The following is a 22,789-nucleotide window of genomic DNA, read 5'->3' on the forward strand; positions in this document are numbered from 1 at the left end:
TTTTGACTGAAAAAAAGAAAGACGTGAACATCTTGGATGACATGGCGGCGAGTAAATTATCAGGAAATTTTATTTGAAAGTGAACTAATCCTTTAAAGCTGAAGTCCGTCACTTTTGGCACTCTAGCGGTTAATAAATAGAACTGCATGCGTCTTGCAGAAGAACATTGTAGCCGGAGCTACTCCTCTCCGTTTATGTCTATAACAGTTCACGCAGTTACTGTGATACTCTGCAGCTGTTCCTACCAGACCTGACTAAAGTAGTCTGAATACAAACACTTATTAAAAGTGTACCGTAATGATTCAGGGTAAACTAAAAACACGTTTGGAAAATGGATTCATGTTTTACATTCTCATTATATATTTTTTATAAATTTTGAACACAAAAAAAAACTTACGGACAGCAGCTTTAAATGCATAATTACATTGTTACAAGGACACTAAAATAAAGTATAACCAAACATTAATTGGGAAAAAAGATAAATGTAATTAAGGATGAAAATTAAAATAATATATAACAATAAATACATACAAAAAAATAAAAAAAATAAAATAACAATTAGTGAATGGATTTTGAAAGACTGGCATGGAATGAATCAAAATGTCTTCTTGTAGGCATATTTTATGTTCTTATATATATAATAACAATAACCAATTATTAAAACTTCTATTATTTTAATATAATATAATATAATATAATATAATATAATATAATATAATATAATATAATATAAAAATGCCATTTTGCCCAACAGTTGATCAATGATGAATCTCCTTCTGGAAAACCTCCTAATGATAGAAATCTGATGTGCTAAATAAAGGACACATTCAAAATGTGCAGTATTGGGACCAAGAACAATCACTCTCGCAGCCCCAAGCAGATCTGCAAACAAGCTTCCCAAATGATCATTGAGACCTCCATCGGTTGGACGAGTTGTGCCACTGGTTGAGCCTGTTCCCGTGTTTGGCTGGTCTGAATACCGAAAACTGAAAAATGCTTTGAAAATGCAACAGGGGCACATTGTTACACTTTTCAGGGAATCGCCCTACCAATGGATTATTTACAGTTGTTTCTCCTATCCTAGTTGTATATGCAGAGACAACTGTAAATAACCCATTGGTAGGGCAATTCTCTGAAAAGTATAACCTAATGTCCCCGGTCTCATTTTCTCGGTTTTGGGTATTCAGACCAGCCAAAAATGACACCTCAGCTTTCCATCAAAGCGTTCATCTATAAATGAAATGCTCATGAGAAAGCCCTCTGCAGTAGAAAGTCTGCAAACTCTCTCCTACGTATCACACGCTGCATTTTGAAGGTGTTGGACGAAACACTAGAGAAGGCCATCATGCGATCTTTCAGTTCTTGGAAAGTTCCGTCGCGAACGAGATGAACTCTCATTGGTCCGATGCTGCCCTTCATCCTGAAGGATCTGTAGATGTCAGAGTCCTCCTGTAGGCAGTGGTCTAACTGTTGGATTTAAAAAGCAAGTTGGAATATTAGCAGTTAAAGAGAAGTGTTTCTTAAAAAAATTAAATGAATATTATAGATAGTCACCTTGTATCTTTGTTCCTCTGAGAGGTTCCTCACACCCTTTAGCTCAACAAACACAAGATAATGCGGCTGAGCTATTCCAGATGAACTGCCTACAGCAAACAAAAATAACAAATTAAACATTTACTGCATGTATTTCACGGTCAGTACTATACTTAAGATCGACCTTAGGAAAATTCAAGTTATGTTCCAGATTCATTACAACTTGCACTCTATTGATGTTGCAGACAGAGTCGTAATTCAATAAGTTTCATGCTGATATGTATAATGTTCTACAGTCCGGGATGGGGGTTGTGGATGGGTGGGGATGAAATGAAATCGCGGTCCAAGGGGCAGTTGAAATTACAGTCCTTGAGGTGCTGAATGCAGCCTGGAATCATAAATCACTGGCCTGACTGAGTCTGGTTTCTCCCAAGGTTTTTTTTTTTTCTATTTCTGTCACCTGATGGAGTTTGGGTTCCTTGCCACCGTCGCCTTTTTGGCTTGCTTAGTTGGGGACATTGAACTGGCTCAAGCTGAAGAATAATGACAATATTGTGTTTTTAAGAGCTGCTTCACAGCAGAATTGAATTCTGTTTGCATCACTGTTCATTATTACTGTTAAGCTGATTAAAACAATATGCATTGTATAAAAGGTATATAAATAAAGGTGACTTGACATGTTAGGAGAACTGGCTCCCCTGTACTTTAAACTTTTGAATGGGGTTGCTAAATAATTTAACTGAATTGATCTGAATAATGATGCCATATCTTCTGTAGAGCCAATTTAGAGTTTTAATTTATGCAATTGTAATTTAAATGGCACTGTATCACAGTTTCCACAAAAATATGAAGCAGCACATAATAATAATAATAATAATAATAAAATGTTTCTTAAAAAGCAAATCAGCATACTGTTGGACTAGCTTTTTAACTAACTTTTAAAAGTAATGCTTTACAAGATTGCGTTAGACCTTAAAAAAAAATAACTAATTGCATTACTCAGTCACTTTTTGTGGAAAGAAGCAAGTTCATCACAGAATAAAAAAAATGAAACACACATGATGTTTAACTAAAGAAATTTTTGCTTATTTGTATGGCTGAATTGGATCGCTGAAGGTCAGCAGCAAAACATTGATTAATAAAGTGAGATTAAATACATAAAGTACATTTGTATTATTTAACATTTAATTTTTGCAGGTTTTACATAATATTCTAATATTGAATATCTAATATCTAATAATATTGTAATGCGTTACTACCCCCAACACTGGTAACTAATAGGGCTGCACGATATTGAAGAAAAATGCAATATGCGATAACTCTTTAAATAATGCAATATTCGATATGCAATATGATAATGCTTTAAGATAAATTAAATGTGTAAAAAAAATCCACTTAAAAACTGAAAATGATATAACCAATATACATGCTTCACATTCTTTTTCTGAGATGAAAGCATCCCTACAAGCTTCTGAAAGTTAACAGCAGTGTTTTACTCTAGCTACATTAAAAATAAGTGTCATTTTAATGTCAGTGTAAACCAGGGGGTTTAGTGTAAGTTCAGGTAGGCCTACATTAGGTTTATTAAACAACAGAAATTGAATAATCAAATGAAATGTAAAAATAAAACACTGCTTAGTCTGTACTGTATGAATTAAATATATACTGAGTTAATCAGTCAAGAGCAGTAAGTGATTTTCTATTTGTCTTTTTTTGTTTGATTAACATTAAGCACACAGACAGGAAGCAGGTTTATTAGGCTGCTGTCACTTTAAGAGTGCTTTCTTGTTTAGTCCACTTAAGACATAACTAACTGTGTTTAGGTGAATACTTACCAAGACGGGCATTTTTTGACAGTTAAAAAGTATGCGTGAATACTTTGCTTATTGCATCTAATAACATTAAGTGTCCAGTGTACTGTGTCCAGTCTACTCTCTGCGTCGACCTAAAACTTGGACTTTTTGTATTCTTTTAAAGTATTAAAATCATGCAGTTATTGCAAGCCATTGCGATATGTACATCTGCAATACTTCGATAATTCTATACCATGCAGCCCTAGTAACTAATATTACAAAGGCGTCTCTAGACACGTTTCAAAACACAAAAATGGCAAAAAGCAACAAAATGGTCAAAGACATCCATCTAGTGCATGTTCACAGAAAAACAACTGAAAAACATCGTAAGTGACACAAAAACCCTTTCGGTGTGAATGGTCACTTCTTCACATGTCACAGCAGTAGCTGAAATTTCTCTGAAAATGAAGTTACCTCTCAAAAAGTAGCCTCGGGTCTCAATTGTTTGTAGGTGAATATCCACTGTTGTATATATTAGTTTAAATTGTAATTGAACTTAGAACATTCCTTTAAATGACAAAGGACTTGATGAAACTCAAACATTACCTAGAATGCCACTCTCAACACAGCTGTAGTCTATGAGTCTGGCTCCCGGCCACTGCGTCACTGTCCTCTTAAGAGCCCTCAAAAACAGCCATTCAGACACTTTCTCACCACGCACGCTCAACATCTGACCCCGCCTGAAAACACGTCAAAGAAATGATAGCAAAAAATATGTTTTTGTTTGTTCAGAATATATACTGTAGTGCTCCAAACCATTAGATAATATATTACATATGCATTTGGCAGGCGTTTTTATCCAAAGCGATTTACACTGCATTCAAGGAACACATTTAATCAATTTCATGCATTCCCTGGAAGATGAAGCCATGATCTCAGCATTGCTAGTGCCACACAACACTGTTTGTTCTACAGGAATGGAGCTACAGCAGAGAACATGACCTATTAACATCCCACACCGCTGATGTAAACGTCAGCTTCTTCAAGGTGACTAGAGATATCTTAATATTGTAACAAGAAATTACAATTAAAATACTAATTATATATATATATTTACTATTTTTAAACAGTGTGGAAATAGTGTTGTGCTGTGTACCACCTGAGTGTAACACAGTTTGAGAATCACTTGATTAGATAATGTAAAATAAACAAGTACGTACCTATACTGAAACTCCACTTTTGGACACTGGTTATGAAACCCGACTACTTTCACAACATCTCCAATGCGATACCTGAAAAACATAGATGAACACTTCAGTGAACATCTAGTATATAATTTTACCGATATTTTACTTTTCTACTTGTCAAAAATCTGGTTATTGTTTCTCTCTCTCTCTCTCTCTTTTTATAAACAGAACAATACATGGCATAATCTAGTTGTGTCTTTAAAGCAGTTGTTCTCAACCATTTTGTCTCCAAGGCCCCCCACTGTACAAAACAATGGCTGTTTTTCAATTCCAAGAACGCAAATGTACTTGTGAGTGCCAGGCTACCTTGACAGAAAGAGCTCTGAAAGACGCGAGGACACAGAACACATCTTTGTGAGAAGTGAGATGTGTTGTGATCTTGTTGCTCAACTGACCATCCAAGCACATTAAAAGTTGCAGCCAATGCACAATAAACACAACATAACATCACAAACAAATGTCATAACCTATTTAAACCTTTATTTAATATTATTATGGACAGATAGTATTTTTATATTATTTATTCTAACCGTGTGTATTTGTGAAAATAAGTATCTATATACACTACCGGTCAAAAGTTTTTGAACGGTAAGATTTTTTTTAATGTTTTTAAAAGAAGTCTCTTCTGCTCACCAAAGCTTAATTTATTTGAATCCAAAATGCAGCAAAAACAGTAACTTTGTGAAATATTTTTGCAATTTAAAATAACTTACTTACGGAATGAACGTGGCGCGAATAGGGAAGTCGTAGGACATACAGAGTAAGCTTTTTGAAGAATACGGAAGGCGGAATGGCGAAGCACTTGCAAGGTGATCATTTGTGTTTATAAAGCATACAGCTGTATATTTTTTTAAGAAAATGACCGATCGTTTCGCTAGATAAGACCCTTATTCCTTGTCTGGTATCGTTTAAAGCCATTTGAAGCTGCACTAAAACTAATTTTGACCTTCAACTGTTTGGAGTCCATTGAAGTCCACTATAAGGAGAATAATCCTGGAATGTTTTCCTCAAAAACCTTAATTTCTTTTAGACCAAAGAAAGAAGGACATGGACATCTTGGATGACATGGGGGTGAGTAAATTATCAGGAAATTTTTATTTGAAAGTGGACTAATCCTTTAAGTCAAAAAACAAAAACAAAAAAAAAAAAACATGTTGGAGGGCGAATTGTACAAAGATCCAAAAGACTAAATATTTTATATTAAAATGTTAAGGAAGAAGCACTGCACCAGTACATGATGCCACTAAAAAAGGTTTATTTAATTCTTTGTTGCCTATTTGCAACATTTGTTGTTCAAAGTTCACTTTTCAGAGTTTAGGTGAAGTTCAAGGTACATTCCTAGAAATTGTCCATCCAGATATTTTAACAACTTCCACTTCTGCAAAACTCTCCTCAGAAACATCAAATGAACATGTACTTTGACATTTACTTTGCCCTCAAATTATTATCCATGTAATTATAAAATTCAGTTTTTGCTTTTGCACAAAAACATGTTTTACACCTATTTAAGACTAATTAAGATCTGAACAGACAGATGGTAGAAGAGCAGCGAAAGCAGGGTATGTAAAGAAAACGAGTAAATGTTAAGCAGCAGGATCATATACCTGACCTGAATAATCCTGAGGCGTTGGTGACCAGCAGCTCATAGTTGTGTCCTTCCTGAAGCTGCTCTATCAGGAGAGTTTTGGGCTGCTCTAAATACCAGATCCTCCTCTGGTATAAACTCAAGGAACATGGAGCGAGGACACAGGAGATACTGTCTGCTCTCCTGCAGAGGCCACAGGTTCACACCTATCAAACCTGAAACATGAATTACAGACTATTACACACAACTAACTAAAGCATGTATGTGAGCTCTACTCACTGCAAGTATATGCCCAATTCACAACTTTGCTGCTGCATGTTGCCAGACTCTGTACTGAATAGTAGGCATTGCTAGTTCACCCAGCACCTAGACAGAGACAAATTCATTACTGCAAGTACTAATAATAGCTGTCGCTGCATCATGTTGCTCTGTTTTGACATTAAGTTTGCTAACAGTCAATTGAAAATGAGAAAATCATTGAAAAATTAGGTCTCTGACATCTAAATGATAAAGAAATACCCTTAGTGTTGGTATTTTCCAGTAAATACATTTAGACTATATATAGTAGGAATTTAGTTCAACTAACTGTATTTAACTTATTACTGTTAATAATGGTGTATAGAAAAACATAACTCTATCTCTATTAAAACTTCAGTTAGTGGACTGTGAAACATTCCAGATACAACTTTTTGGATTTTTAATTTAAAGGGATAGTTCACCCAAAAATGAAAATTTGATGTTTATCTGCTTACTCCCAGCGCACCCAAGATAGGTGACTTTGTTTCTTCAGTAGATGATGATTGTAGATGATGACACAAATGATGATTTTTAACTGCAACCGTTGCCGTCTGTCAGTCAAATAATTTGAGTGAATGGGAACTCGAACAATAAGAGTCAAAAAAACTTGCATAGACAAATCCAAATTAAACCCTGCGGCTTCATGACGACAAATTGATGTCCTAAGACACAAAACGATCGGTTTGTGCGAGAAACCGAACAGTATTTATATCATTTTTTACCTCTAAAACACCACTATGTCCAACTGCGTTCAGCATTCGCTTAGTGAGGTCTGATCGCGCTCTGACAACGGCAGTGATGTCTCGCACTCATTGAAGTATAAGCGCGAGACATCACTGCCGTTGTCAGAGCGCGATCAGACCTCACTAAGCGAATGCTGAACGCAGTTGGACATAGTGGTGTTTTAGAGGTAAAAAAAATTATATAAATACTAGTGATCGACCGATGTATCTGTTTACCGATATTTTTCCCGATATTTAAGCATTTTTCCATAATCGGGTATCGGTTTTGTAATATCGGATTCGCCGATTTACGGCGCCATCTTGTGGCCGTTTTGAGATTTCCGCCATTGCAGCCCGGGCGTCTGAGGAGATCAGTCAACAACAACTCAGTGCACAGGTAAAGTATATGTTCTACTTGGTTTGCTTTAATTAATCAACTTTATTTAACATAACAGACATGAACAAATGAGATCTGAGACATAAATTCCTGATATAGTTAATTTATGCAGCTTGTTTCTAAACAATTGAGACGAACTCATTGAGTCACGTAGTGTAATTCGTCATGTCCTGCCCCAATAAAGACGTAACTTTACATGAATTAAATAAAACAGACATGAATGAGTGCATGTTGAAAATAAAAGCGCTGAATTTAATTCTCTATCTGTTGTATTTGCTCACCATTAGTCTAGAAGAAAAAGTTCGTTCATATTGCTTAGCAACTGACGGATGATCAGGAGGCTTAAGCACGGCCACTGAATGAAACTTTTGACAAGATTATCTTGTTTAAACACCCTAGATTATATTATCATTTACTACATAACAATTATTTCGCTAATACACATATAAATATAGCCTACCGCTTTGTGGAAATTAATTATTTATTATCTCCATGCGCGATCGCGGTTGATTAAGTTATAGTCAAACAGCACTTTGTCAGTTGGCATTTCATGATTTAACGTTAGATTAAATTTGTTAAGTGCACTTTAATTTTTGGACTCAGACCCCTTTATTTATTTGTGTATAAATATAAAGGTTTTTTTTGTATGCAAGGAGGGAGTGATTGTTATAAATAAAATGGTTTGTTCAGCTCATTTGTGTTGTAATAATTGTCAAAAACATAAGTATAACAGTAAATAAATATCGGTTCTGCATATCGGTTATCAGGTACATAAACATGCAAATAATCGGTATCGGTATCGGTTATAAAAAATCAATATCGGTCGATCACTAATAAATACTGATCGGTTTCTCAAACAAACTGATCGTTTCGTGTCAGGACATCAATGTGTCGTCACAAGCCGCAGGGTTTAATTTGGATTTGTCTGTCGTGTTTTATTTACTCTTACAGTCCAAGTTCCCACTGACTTGCATTATACCACTGACAGACCACAACGGTTGGAGTTAAAAATTATCATTTGTGTTCTACTGAAGAAACAAAGTCACCTACATCTTGGATGCGCTGGGGGTAAGCAGATAAACATCAAATTTTCATTTTTGGGTGAACTATCCCTTTAATTTAGATAATTCCTGAATCCAGTGCATGACGTCAGGGTGATTGTAGCATTACTTAACTTCAGCAATCTAAAAGGAATATGTTACGAATAACATTTTTAAGCATTTTGTAATATGAAATGTAAATCTTCCAACCCTGCCTATGAAAAAACCAAAGCCTATCATGGTATATTGCTTTAATATATCACAATCCAGTTCAGAAATGAACATACCAGGGTTTTTTCTTCCAAAGAGGCAAGGGAAGATCTGTGTTTTCCAAAAAAATTGAATGAGTACATAATCTACAGTACAAAAGATAAAACAACACAAATATTACGAAATATGACTTTAAAAGTGTATAAATATCTTGTTTTTCTAAAGTGGCAAAGCGACACCAGCGGTTGACTTTTTGGTAGGAGGCAGTGTCTCCTCTTTTATGCCATACCACCGTTTATGTCATATCACATTCAAACCTGAAATGACTTGAAAACATGATCTGTGTTTTTTTTTTTTTTTGGTGAGATTAAAGGTATATCTCTGTGTCTGTGACCCCTGTGATCATGACACCTGCAGTGTTTACTGAGATTTGATGACGGATGATCTGAAAGTAAGTTTACTATTAAAAAGAACAGCTTAACATCAGTTCACAAATAAAATATACATGAAATATAATTTGTTACTGTGTTCTTATAGTTACTGTTTTGGAATTTAAAAAAAAAAAGCTTAAAAAACACTAACTTGATGAGAAATATACTTTGTTTTAATAAATAGAACATTATAATTTTAAAGTAAAAATACAAAATTGAATTGTATTAGATGTTGTTTTCTTGATAGTGTAAGTAATGTTTATTTAACTTGAAAAAAATGTGTCAACATTAAAGGCAAAATATGTAATTTTCACTGCTAGAGGTAGCTTATTTAAAACAAATGCGAAGCTTGATGACACTGTGAATGAGTGTGGAATCATGGGAATTGTCGCCTTCATCTCCTGGAGATGAACTGATCCAACAGACTCAGGCAGAAATCATGTTCATGGATGAGCTAATGCATTAAAGTTTTATTAACATTTTGTGGTATGAAGCAGAGAAGCCGCGGAAGTCCTGCGGAGCTTTTATTATGCTTATGCTGCAGTCGGCCGCTTCCGCTCTTTTTGTTGCCTATGTATGTGGGGTAATGCAGTGCTGTTTTACATGGTTAAAACAATCATACTACATACATTTGAGTGTGTTGAAAGTTATGTTATAACGTTACTCTGTGCATTCGCTCGGTGGCTGGTATAAGAAACTTGTTGCTAGATCGATATTAAAATGTCATATTAGTATAAACTGGATGACTAGTGTTGCTAAGTGACATGCAATTAATTAAAAAAATATTGTATGATGGAAAAAGCTCTCTCTGATTATGCTATGTTAGCCACTTGACAAAATAGCATTGTCTCTGAGGCATGGTAAAAACATGGTACTCGTGGTAAATCAGGAAAACAAGCAACCCAAACAATAAGACTAACCGTGTTGAGGTACATAACAATGATTTGTTTTCTGTATAAAACAGTTGCTCACCTGTCTAATAAAACACAACATATTAAAGTGTCTTTAGTGTTTCCATTGTTTCTATGAAAGTAAAACTGGAAATCAATAATAACACGGATATGACGTCCTGGTTAACATTGCTGATTTCTCTGGATTTAAACATTGTTGGAAACATTTGGGATAATGTAAGTACACAAGTCAACAAAATATATAAGATTGTTCTAGTGGTTTTTAGAAGATATTTTAATATAAAAATCTTACATATTGTGCCTTTAAGTGTAACTGGAACATATAACAGTGAGAACTTTGCCTCCTCATTTTTAAACACCACTGCACACTACTGGTGCTATACATGCATACACACATACAAACATACCTTCAGTGGCAGCGTAGAAAGGGGAGTAGAATGGGACATTTTTACAGTAGTGCTGTCGTAACATCTCCCCATAAATCTGGTTGGAGCCTGAGTCCACTGCCAGGACCAGGTGTAACTGTGGCCAAAGTCTGAGTGCGATCCCCTCAAAGCCTTCCTCAAATTGGGCTGTGAGCTCAGAGGCTCTCTCTGGATCCGGCTTCATCAGCTTCTCCAGAGCACAGCGCACGTCAGCCTTTAGATTCAGGCCGGAGTTAATCCTGCCCACTTCCACATCCACAACAAGATCTTTCCAATGTTCCTAAATGCAGATGAACACAGATCTGAGACAAATCTGAGAGCCAGACAAAAATCTCAAGCGTACTGAGTGCATATTTTAGCAAAACCTGGATTTTTTTTCTCTTTAAGCCAGGAAATAACCTAAGTTTTAAATTAATGATTGAAATCATTAAATCATTTATGATTTAAAAGGAATTCAGCATTATTCCTTGGTCACTAAACCAAAGTAAATTTCTGCTCATCTGATAGCTTTATACAGTGTGGTCAATGTGGTCTGAGGCCTTGCATTTAAACCTTTAAAAACAAAGTTCTAGGATTTACTAACAAAGAGAAGTTACGATGTAAAACAAATGAGAAATTATTGTGCACTACTGATTGTGCACTACTTCTAGGTGATCACTCATGTTGTAATACTGATTATATAATTATACAATCGATAATGTCATGTAGAAGCATTTTCTTTGGGGTTCTCAAACTTTTGGACCCCATGGTACCTGCAGGGCTCTGAAGGCATAAAAGATGGTAGAGCAGAAGTTGGATTCCAGCATGCCGAGATTGCGGTCCTTCAGCCCAAACAGCAGATGCAGATACAAGGCGTCTCTCTCATTCAGCACCTAGAGATAAAACAAATCTTTTAGATTCTGTATACTAGTGTTCTGATCAGATAAAATCAATGGTTAAACACATTTGGTAACACTTTACTTGAAGGGGTGTGCATAAGACTGACATGACACCTTCATAATCTTGACATGACACATGTCATGAATATGAAGGAGGTTTTATGCATGTTTATGACAAATGTCATTAAATGTCATTCGCTCAATTATGTCATTTTTAATGCAAAGATGACATTGTTTGAGATGTCTTTGTTACGACAACTTGACATAAACCAAAACATCATAACCTGTCAGTGTCTTTGTCATGACAACTTGACATTAGCAAAACATCATAACCTGTCATAAACATGACATAGCAGATTAATTATCAAACTTAAAAACTACTTAGCTTTATGGGTTAACATTACATTACATTATTTTGGTAACACTTCAGTATAGGGAACACATATATAAACGATTAACTATGACTTTTCCCTCAATAAACTCTTAATTTACTGCTTATTATAGTTAATTGTTAGGTTTAGGTATTGGGTAGGATTAAGAATGTAGAATAAGATCATGCAGAATAAGGCATTAATATGTGCTTTATAAGTACTAATAAATAGCCAATATTTTAGCCATATGAATGCTAATAGTAATAAGCAACTAGTTAAAAGACCCTAAAATAAAGTGTTACCATTATTTTATAACAGTGTCATCTTTTTTACGAAATTTGAAATTGTCTATTATCTGACCTTCTGTTGGTGGAAACTTAAAAAAACAAAAAACAAAAACAAAAAAAACATGAAATGAAAAATAGTCATGACGCTGTTATAAAATTATTTGTCAGAGTATTGTCACTTAATGACATTTTAATGACAAGTTCAATTTGTACCACTGTACTTGAGCTCAAGATACATATTTATGACACTATTATAATGGCCTCATGACAGCCAATGTCAAAACCAACCACATGACAGTTTAATGTAATGTTAACCCATAAAGCTAAATAATGTCAAATTGTCATGACAAAGACACTGACAGGTTATGATGTATCGGTTTATGTCAAGTTGTCATAACTCGGACATCTCAAACAATGTCATCTTTGCATTAAAAATGACATAACTGAGCGAATGACACTTAATGACAGTTGTCATAAACATTCATAAAACCTCCTTCATATTCATGACATGTGTCATGTCATGATTATGAAGGTGTCATGTCAGTCTTATGCACACCCCTTCAAGTAAAGTGTTACCACACATTTCATTTTATAGTTGGTAGGCACTTTCATCCAAAGTTACTTTTAGTGCATGCACAGCAGCAGTGTGGACTCATGCTGCATGACTTGTACTTGATTTGGACTCACAACAAAAAAAACATAACAATCAGACATAATTAAAGAAGACTCAACTTGGAAAGACTAGTAAGCAGATAGTATGAAAACTCACAAATAAGATTCATATGAATTCATTCAAACAACTAAAATTGAGTTGTTTCTGTTTTCTATTACATTCCTCAAAAAAGAAATAAAAGAAATAAATGCAGCAAATCAATGATTCTGATGGACTAACATTTGTTATACTAAATTATGCAAACAATGATTATATTTGGCCTTAGCATTTGAATTAAAACTGCAGAAACAAGTGTTTTTATTGGTGTTAGAAAACGGTTAGTTCCTGTCCTTGATTCTGATTGCTCAATAGCTGTGTTTTATTCACGATCAAACACGGCTATGACCGCTTCACTCAACGGTTCTGTGTATCACTACAGAACTCCCTTTGCAGCTGTTCTTAGCAATGTAAACTGTATGTTCTAAATTGGTAATGTTCTTTGAAGCCTTACTGTATTATGTAGAAGAGTATTGTGAGAAAAAGATTGAGTGAGCGAGTTCATTACCTGCATTTTCCTTCAGGTCAGCCCTATGTTCATGATAAAAAATCTGTTTAAATGTTCTATGTATTATCTTGTCCTTTTAACAGTTAAGGGGTTTTCCCGTGACTGACAGCGCTGGTCAAAGCATTTGTCAATTGCGTCTTGTACCGTGTTCACAACAATTCAGTATTTTCAATGTAAAAGTCTTCACTACTGACTGACACACTCATAAAGACAGTCTTTGCTGCCATCTAATGGTGTAATAATGTAACTTCTGTTGCTGTTCACGGTAAGGGACTATTTTTTCAGGCGGAAGGAAGGCTTCAGTGAAAGTTTATTTCATGAAAGTTGCATTGATACATATTTTTGGCTTTAATATTTGTATTGTGTGGTAACAGTTTTATGTAAGCAATAAGGTATGAGAGGCTGTGCTGTATCATGAATAAGTCACAGCTGAAGGGTGTTGTTAGAAGTGGAGCCTTCTTTCAGGGAAAACTGTGCAACTTTGTCTTTAGTGTATGTATTATATTTGTACAAGTATATATATCCTTCTTTAATAATCAAGTACAATTTAAAGCTGTACTTTTTTTTATTTTCACTTTGGTTTTGGGCTAGATGCCTGGACTTTTTCACTCTGTGTCCATACTTTCATATAAGTATAATTTTGCTCCAACTCTAATGAAACATACCTGAAAAATCTAATCAAAGTTTTGAGGATTACTTGAAAATTACAGTCAGGTGTGTTTAATGAGAGATGGACATTATAGCACCCTGTAATGGGGATGGGGGACTTTGTACTGTATAAAAAGTTTTGTCATTTGTCATTTGTAAGTTGACAACAAAATGTATGAAAATACCTTAATAAAATGACCTTTAATAAAACCTGCCAACGTCCACTTTAACCAGTTGTGAATTGTTTGATTACAAATCTAAAACTGTGGAGTACAGAGAAACCTCTCAAGGTTTGTCTCCCTTTTCACCTTAACATTTGCAAATATTTTCACAAAATATCATGTTAAATTCATATGCATCTATCCCTTACCTGATAGACAGGTGCTGGTGTGGTGTACAGATGCAGCATGTGTCTAGAGGAGGCAGGGGTTGAGGAGTTGGGGCCAATAGGAATACCTGCCTCACTCTGACGAAAAAGGGGCGAGTAAAAGAGCTTCAGGGTCTTCTGGAGACAGTCGGTGGCTGGAAAGGCTTGTCTCATAGCATCTAGACAAACAGTCACCCCCTGCCAGAAAAGTGCACAAAAATAATAGATTACATGCCCCCTGATCCTCTCGAGCCCTTTAGGAAATGAACAAAGACTTGAGAACTAATGATCATATTACTTTCATTGATCACAAAATGCAGTAAACTAGATATTCAACCCTTGCAACAACCCCAAACTTGTTGCTTGTGAATCTGCATTGGCCCATTAAAACACTGCTCCTGTGTCTGACAGGTTTCTCCATGGTTTTCCACTACCTTCTATGCAACCAATCACACTGAATAATGCATTTCTAAAATAATGAATGATGCATTTGTATTAGATTTCAAAAACTGTGTGCCACCCGAGCACCTCCAGCTCTTATATTCACTGAACACCTTCACTTCCTGTTTGTCTGACCAATAGAAAGACACCAGGAGTGTTTTGGGAAACCTGTTCAAAACTGTCATTACTTTTGCCATTTGATGCCACTAGTAATGCTGACAAAACTTTGTTCTTATAAAAATGTTTATGTGTTGTGACCTGTAGAAAGAATTCCGTGTTGGTGTCTCTGGTGCTCAGAAGCATACGGCTGGATCCAGACGTTCCTGATGTCATTGCCAGAACAAGAGGCTTCTCCGATATTAAAACCTTCTGCTCTCCTTTAGCCACGCGCTCCACAAACTTTTCATAATGGTCATAATCCGTGACCGGATGGCGCTGTCGGAATGTTTCTGTGTCTGAAATGATAGAATAAAAACATTTCATGACAAGATGGTGGAAAAAATGGAAAAAGAAAGAAAACTGAAAAATTTAAAGCATAGCATAAGGCTACAACATAACAAATTGCATAAAAAATCATCCACTTTTCCAAACCGCTTTTCCTGTATATGATTGCGGGAATGCTGTAGCAAAGCTTCAATGCATCTCGGGCCACAGACATAGACACCCTGTAGAGATGGCCAGTCTATTGCAATCCTAGTACTTTCAGAAATTACAGGATGGCACACAAAAAAACAAATGTGATATATGCTACATGTTTGCAAAGCTAAATTATCACTAGGAATTTGTCTTTGATGTATCACCAGAAAATGAAAAACCCAGGTGCTACTGTTGAGACATCAGGTAAACTCTGCTAGTCTACAATACTTCAGTGTGGTAGAAGGTGGCCATTAGCCAAGCAAATAAATGAAAATGTAACAGAGGCTTTAGCTAAATGGACAACTAAAAACTGTCACTCTGTTAATACAGTGGAAGTCGAGGGACTGAGAGACGTTGCATCGAAAGATTTATCTTATAATCAGCCATGCCAGAGAACCATTATGTCAAGAGTAGGGACTTTAAAAATAGGCCCCCCTCACCCGGACTATCCTGACCACTTAGTCAAGATGAATGTACAGTAATGTTTTTGCACCTAGTTTGCCCCAATGAGTTAAAACCTCTGGGTTTCATTCTGATGAAAAGTGGCATCATATTCAGCCATCTGTCAAGAGAGAGTTCATCCTCACAACTTTTTCAACAAGTCTGTGACATTTGAGACAGATGGGGGCAGCTGTTTTTGGCATTTGCTGATCCTCTGTTTGTCATATTTAATAATATTTGTAAAAGTATCAAATAAAGCTTTAGGGAATTGCCTGATATCAAGAGGTGCAATTAGAGTTTTAGACTTGTACAACATGGAAATAGTCTGCAGTGTTTTACTTCATTTTCCCAAACTGGCAAGAGAAAAGTGAAAGACCTGATAGACAATCCTGATGGAACCTCAACCAGAGAAAAGAAAAGTCCTTGAAATTGCAGACTTTCATAAGAACAGGTTAAAGGGACCATGATAACATTAAAGATATCCAGACCAAAACTTTAGACTGGTCAGTTAAACAGTATGTTTTGGTGATAAAAATTAATATAAAAATTAATCAAAATTAAAGAGTTTACATTTAAACACAGTGTGGGATTCTATTGTAACAGCTGGGCTTGGTAAAAAAAAAAAAAAAAAAGTAGCCTAATTATTTATTTATTTTAATTAAAAACTATTAAAATATTTTTCTTTTTCAACACATGAGTGTTTAATCTTTGATTTAATACTGAATTATTAAATCGAAATAAAGTATTACATCAAAGATTGAACACTCAGGTTTTGTTATAAAGCAAAAAAAAAAAAAAAAAACGTTTTTACTATTATTATACAGGCGTCAAAATGAATCACCTTTAATTGATCCGAACTCGTACAGTTTGCCATAGACTGTGTCGGAGTGTTTGCGCAGGCGCTTGAGCAGAGTTTCCTCCTGAACGCGATGAACGTCCTGAGTGTCATTCTCCAGTCTGTTTCTCTGGCGATTCCCCAGCCAGCACACTACTTTCATAGCCACATACTGAGTCAAAAGACTCGATATGGAGCGATTCTTGATCTTTATCTTCCACAGAAGAGCCATACAGCAAAGACACAGGAACAAAAATGCGCCTGCAGGAGCTGTTACACAAGAACAAAACAGCACTGACTGTGTCTGAACGGAAGAGGGCGTCAGAACACACGTAAACATTCAACAACGGATCGCACAGGATTTATCAATTTAGATATACATGTAAAAATAAAATGTGTACAACTTTACATATTAACGATTTAATAATTAAAATATAAAACAACAATTTATGTGTACTCAAAGAAAGCCTGGTCTGTGTGACACTTTATTCTAAGTAACAAATTCTTTTGAATTGACGGTTCCTCACCAAGAAGTGCTGCGCCGGTACCATAGTATAGTGATGGTAATACTTTGACATAGGCTATACTGTGCTATTTGGTACTTCGAGGCACTCCAAATTATACCATGGTGAATGTCCATATAAACATGATTATCATTTCTTTTTGATATTGTTTGTTACGGACAAAGCTACCAACACAAACTCACCACATGTAATGGTCACGGCCAATACAGCAATAAAACATGGTAAAATGATCCACAAACGTTGATGTGTCTGAATCATTGTGACGGACAGTATTATTGAAACTGAAACCAAACACTGACAACAACTTCTTCTTCTTTTGTTCAACGGAAGGAGCAATCGCGCCACCTAATGTTCGTGTTCATTGCTGCCACCAAAGTCCCTCAAAAGGGGACAAAAGTAGAAGTTCACTTGCAGCCTTTACAGTAGCCTCATACCACCCAGGAGCCTGACCCATGAACCTAGCTGAACAAACTCAGGGTTAAAGGATAAGTTTCACGTTGGCAAAACCAAACCAATCAGGCTTTATCGGTACCATGATGCTGCTGATCAAATTTTTCTGTAATGTAAACCACACTCTATATTGTTCTCCATAATATATATATACAGCTGTAAATATGTAAATACTGCATAGTTTTCAATTTTGCGTCATGCCATCAAATTTGTTTTTATGATAAACAATTACGTTTTGGTTTATTTGGTAAAATTCAGACCAGCAGTTTAAGAGGAATTTGGAAAAATAGGTTTTCATAGAAATTCATAATAGCGGACAGCAAGATCACCCGACTATGGCATAATTGCTCTCCGAACGACTCAGGGAATATCTGTACTTAAGTATCTTTTTGGCTATTTTATACTTGGACTGAGTATCAAAGATATTAGTAACTTTTACTCTCTACTTGACTACATTTTTGAATATGTTTTATTTACTCCAACACATTTGTAATGAGTAATGCAATTATACATATTTTGCATGGCACCTAACTTTTTCAGCTACAAAAATATATATATATATATATCTACAGGGAATTGAAGGTACTATATCTTGTGTATTGAATGTTGCAACAGAAACTATTGCCTCTGTCTTTTCCAGCACATTAGATTCAGTTGCTCCTTTGCATTTAAAAAAGATTAAGGAAATTAATACAATGCCATGGTACAATGAGCACACTCGGGCCCTAAAAACAGCAGCCAGAAAAATGGAGCGCAGCTGGAAGAAAACAAAACTAGAAGTATTCCGCATTTCGTGGAGAGAGAGAATGATTGAGTATAGAAAGGCCTTAAAAACTGCTAGATCTGCCTATTTTTTTCAAAACTTTTAGAAGAAAATAAACACAACTTTAGGTATTTATTTGATACAGTGGCTAAATTAACAAGAAATAAAGCTTCAACTTCTGATGTTTCCAAAGAGCACAGCAGTAATGACTTTATGAACTTCTTTATTTGCAAGATTGATAATATTAGAGAAAAAATTATAACCATGCAACCATCTACTGCAGTATCGTGTCAGACAGTGCATTGTAGTGTCCCTGAGGAAAAATTCAATTCATTTACTACTTTACGAGAGGAAGAATTGTCTAAACTTGTTAAATCATCAAAATCAACAACATGTATGTTAGACCCTATACCGACTAAGCTATTGAAAGAGATGCTTCCAGAGGTCATAGATCCTGTTCTTAATATTGTTAATTCATCTTTATCACTAGGATACGTACCAAAAACTTTTAAGCTGGCTATTATTAAACCTCTTATTAAAAAAACACAACTTGATCCTAGAGAATTAGTCAATTACAGGCCGATTACAGGCCAGCTGATAATACCTAGAATATCAAAATCAACCGCAGGCGGTAGATCCTTCTCATATTTGGCACCTAAACTCTGGAACAATCTTCCTAGCATTGTTCAGGAAGCAAATATACTCTGTCAGTTTAAATCTAGACTAAAAACGCATCTCTTTAACCTGGCATACACATAACACATTATAAATTTATATTTTCAAATCCATTAAAGGATTATTAGGCTGCATAAATTAGGTCAGCCGGAACCGGGAACACTTCCTATAACACCAGACGTACTTGTTACGTCAGAAGAAGAATGGCATCTATGCTAATATTAGTTTTTCTGTTTATCCCGAGGTTTACCGTAGTCAACCGGATCCGGGCCATATCCAGGTGAGATCGAGGACCAGTGCCCTGACACGACCACAACGCAGCCCTGAAGAATCAACATAGATCGAGTCAACTAGATCATCCACTGTGTAGGCCTCATCAACACGACAGCCAGTGCCACAGCTCCTCAACAGTCCGTCCATACCGGTGTGATGGATACGATCCTCAACTGGATGGAACTGAAATAAATACTTTGAATGTTGCGATCCTATCAGACTTATGATAGCAACCTGAATCGTAACAAAGCACTGTTCGCCAGAGGAGAACTGGCCCCCCAATTAAGCCTGGTTTCTCCCAAGGTTTTTTTCTCTATTTAACACCTATTTGCCACCTGTTTGCCACCTGATGTCACCTGTTGGAGTTTGGGTTCCTTGCCGCTGTCGCCTTTGACTTGCTTAGTTGGGGACACTTTACATTTGACTTGACATTTGATATTCAACAGTATTCTTGACATTTATTCAACAGTGCTTTGATCTGCCTGCACTGACGCTATTCTTTAAGAGCTACTGTGCAGCCAAATTATATACAGTTATCACTGTAAAGCTGTTTTGACACAAACTGCATTGTAAAAGGCGCTATATAAATAAAGGTGACTTGACTTAACTTGTGCATTTTCCCCTTAAACAAACTTGTTTGAGCTTTGAGCCTACATTCATTACAAGCAACATACTAGTAAAGTAGTTAAAATCAGATACTCTGTGGCCTGGTTTCACAGACAGGGTTTAGCCTAAGCCAGGTCTTAGTTCAATTTGGTGTCTGAGTTGGTGTCTTGTAACTTGTAATGGAGTCATTTTCACTGTAAGGTATCTCTACTTTTACTTAAGTATGGTTTTCAGGCTCTTTACCCCTCTGAACATTACTAGAAATCAATCTCAGAATGACTTCACAATGTCAGTTTTATTTCATGATAACAGTATACTGTATCACAATATAGTTATTCTGGTTATTTTATTTTATCTTTGTTATTAAAAATACGTCACCTCCACTACCCCAATTAGCTATGTGTTTTAGAAATACACCCTAACACTGGAGAGAGAGCTGAAAAAATTATCTACAGGGTTTTATATTAAGTAACTAAGTACACATAGGCTACACTGTAATTACGGTACAGAACAGTACTTCAGATTATGTAAATTTCACTATTTATGTACAGTAAACTGTAGCAGGTTCAACACCCTCAATGACTGTCTTTTTTAACTCTACTGTATACTTTAATGGCCGAAGGCGCAGAGGATGCTGATTTTTCCCCCCCTTTTAAACTGACAGTATTGGTGTGTTGCACAAGAGTTCATGTTCAATTCTTTGGTATTTGAACTTTTCTATTTCTTTTCAACTACTGTAAGAACACTTTACAGTAATGTAATTATAATGACTTTTTCCTAAAGCTCATTGTATTTTATGGTACCTGCACTTCAGTTATTTTGTATACTGTAATAGACATTGAGATGCAAAATTATTCCTAAATTCCAATCAGAGGTTTTTGTTTCAGTGTTAAGAATTGATCTCACTAGTGTTCAATGGGCAGGAAAGTAGTCTGTGAATTTGTCTAAAATATTTTATTTTGACATGACAGTTTGAGGTTTGTACAAGGTGGAGTGTCATTATAAGATAAGATATAGTAAGAAAATGGTGAATTGTTTCATGAATTGTATATGTTCTTACCTATTGAAATGGTTTCTTGAATGAGAAAAAATTTAGGGCGGGACTTGATTTTGTCCAGCAGGAACTGATTGGATCATAGGATCGTAGTCATTAGCAACTGGGCATCACAGGAACTCCCCTTTGCTGGTTTGAATCTTACCTCTCAGGTAGGTCTTTCAAGGTCTTTTCAAAGCACATCAACTTCTCATGGGGGTTCCCCAGGGATCAGTTCTTGGACCTCTCCACTTCTCCATATACAGTGCATCACCGAGACCCACTATACAGGCACATGTTTGTTCTACACTGATGACACACAACTCTACTTACAGATGATCCAATTAGCTGCATGGATCTCAGACTGCCTGGAGGACATCTTGTCATGGATAAAAGAACATCTCCAATAGCTCAACTTAGCAAAGACAAAGCTTCTCGTTTTCCCTGCCACTAACTGTACATTACAATTTCACCATGCAGCTAGGTTCATCAACAATAATCCCCATCAAGTTTGGCTAGAAATCTTGGGATAATCTTTGATGATCATCTGAACTTCAAAGGCCACACTTCAAGGATGGCATGATCAAGCAGGTTTTGCACTGCACAACATCAGGAAGATCAGGCCCTTCCTAACTGAGCATGCTGCACAACTTCTCGTCCAGGCCCTGGTGATTTCTAGGCTGGATTATTGCAATGCTCTCTGGCAGGACATCTGGCTATCATGTGCAATCAAACCTCTACAAATGATTCAGAACACAGCAGCATGACTGTTCTTCAAGTTTAATTGATAAGTTTAATTATTCCAGCTGCTTTGAGAAAAGACCATAAATGATCCGCTACCTGCAGCATCCTCACATGCCATATAGCCTACTAGCTGGGACTCCTTCATTCTGTTTACAAATGTGACATAATGACGCAAAAGACAAACGGCTGCATGCTCGAATTTCCCGCGGAAACCCACCAGTACCGATTTTATTATAAAACATTATTACAAGGTTACCTTTGTGAATCGGGCTAAGGATAGGAGATAGTTTTGAACACTGGCTGGTTATGTACTTGCTCAAAAAAAGATTTTGGATCATTTTTAGCCAAAAAAGTTACGGACTGCAGCTTTAAAATTAGGAATGTGTCAATTTTAATTTCATGCTTACTTTAACACATACATATTCCAGGGACAAGTTTGCTAAAATCTTCTTTAGGCACTGGGTGCAGTATACTGCTCTGCTCCAATCAAGTCCAATGGGAGCTCGCAAGATTCTGTTCAGTACTGCTAAGTAAATCCATAATTCTGACTCAAGACAACAGCACACCTACCAAAAGAACCGATTGAGTTAGATTTATTACACGGCTCTGTGGAATATTTGATCATGACTTTGTCAAGCAGAGGATTGTGGTGGTTCTTTCCACCCTCTCTTCAAGATAAAATAATTTCAACTCAAATCCATGCATTTATATTTTTATTAGTTGGGTAGCCATATAGTAAGACGTTTATCTTATAGCCAGCCAGTCATTATTTAAAAAAAAAACAAAAAAAACAGGACAACCCCTGCACTTAGTGACGGGGTCCTGATCACTCTGTGGGGGTTTATGTTGTGATAACTGGCTGACTGGACATCATCCCTTTACATACAGAACATAATGTGATTTTATTTCCAACACAATGAAAGTACAAATAATGTTCAAAAATTGTAGATTTTACAGAAAGAGAGACAATAAAGCAAAGCAATCACATTAGTTTCACATTAAAAACAAG

General features: G+C 35.9%; 1 protein-coding gene across 1 annotated transcript; it reads right to left on the reverse strand.

The window, feature by feature from the left end:
• Positions 1 to 26: 26 nt before the first annotated feature.
• On the reverse strand, positions 27 to 17,579 carry ghdc (GH3 domain containing). The gene is given in 12 exon segments (XM_048170883.1): positions 27 to 1,467; positions 1,555 to 1,643; positions 3,933 to 4,066; positions 4,547 to 4,618; positions 6,183 to 6,274; positions 6,276 to 6,373; positions 10,574 to 10,871; positions 11,344 to 11,463; positions 14,363 to 14,557; positions 15,059 to 15,255; positions 16,719 to 16,982; positions 17,419 to 17,579. Coding segments are annotated over 12 exon segments (1,857 nt in total). The 5' UTR covers positions 17,495 to 17,579; the 3' UTR covers positions 27 to 1,245.
• Positions 17,580 to 22,789: the final 5,210 nt, after the last annotated feature.

This window comes from Megalobrama amblycephala, linkage group LG20 (genome assembly GCF_018812025.1).
Source record: "Megalobrama amblycephala isolate DHTTF-2021 linkage group LG20, ASM1881202v1, whole genome shotgun sequence".
Lineage (NCBI taxonomy): Eukaryota > Metazoa > Chordata > Actinopteri > Cypriniformes > Xenocyprididae > Megalobrama > Megalobrama amblycephala.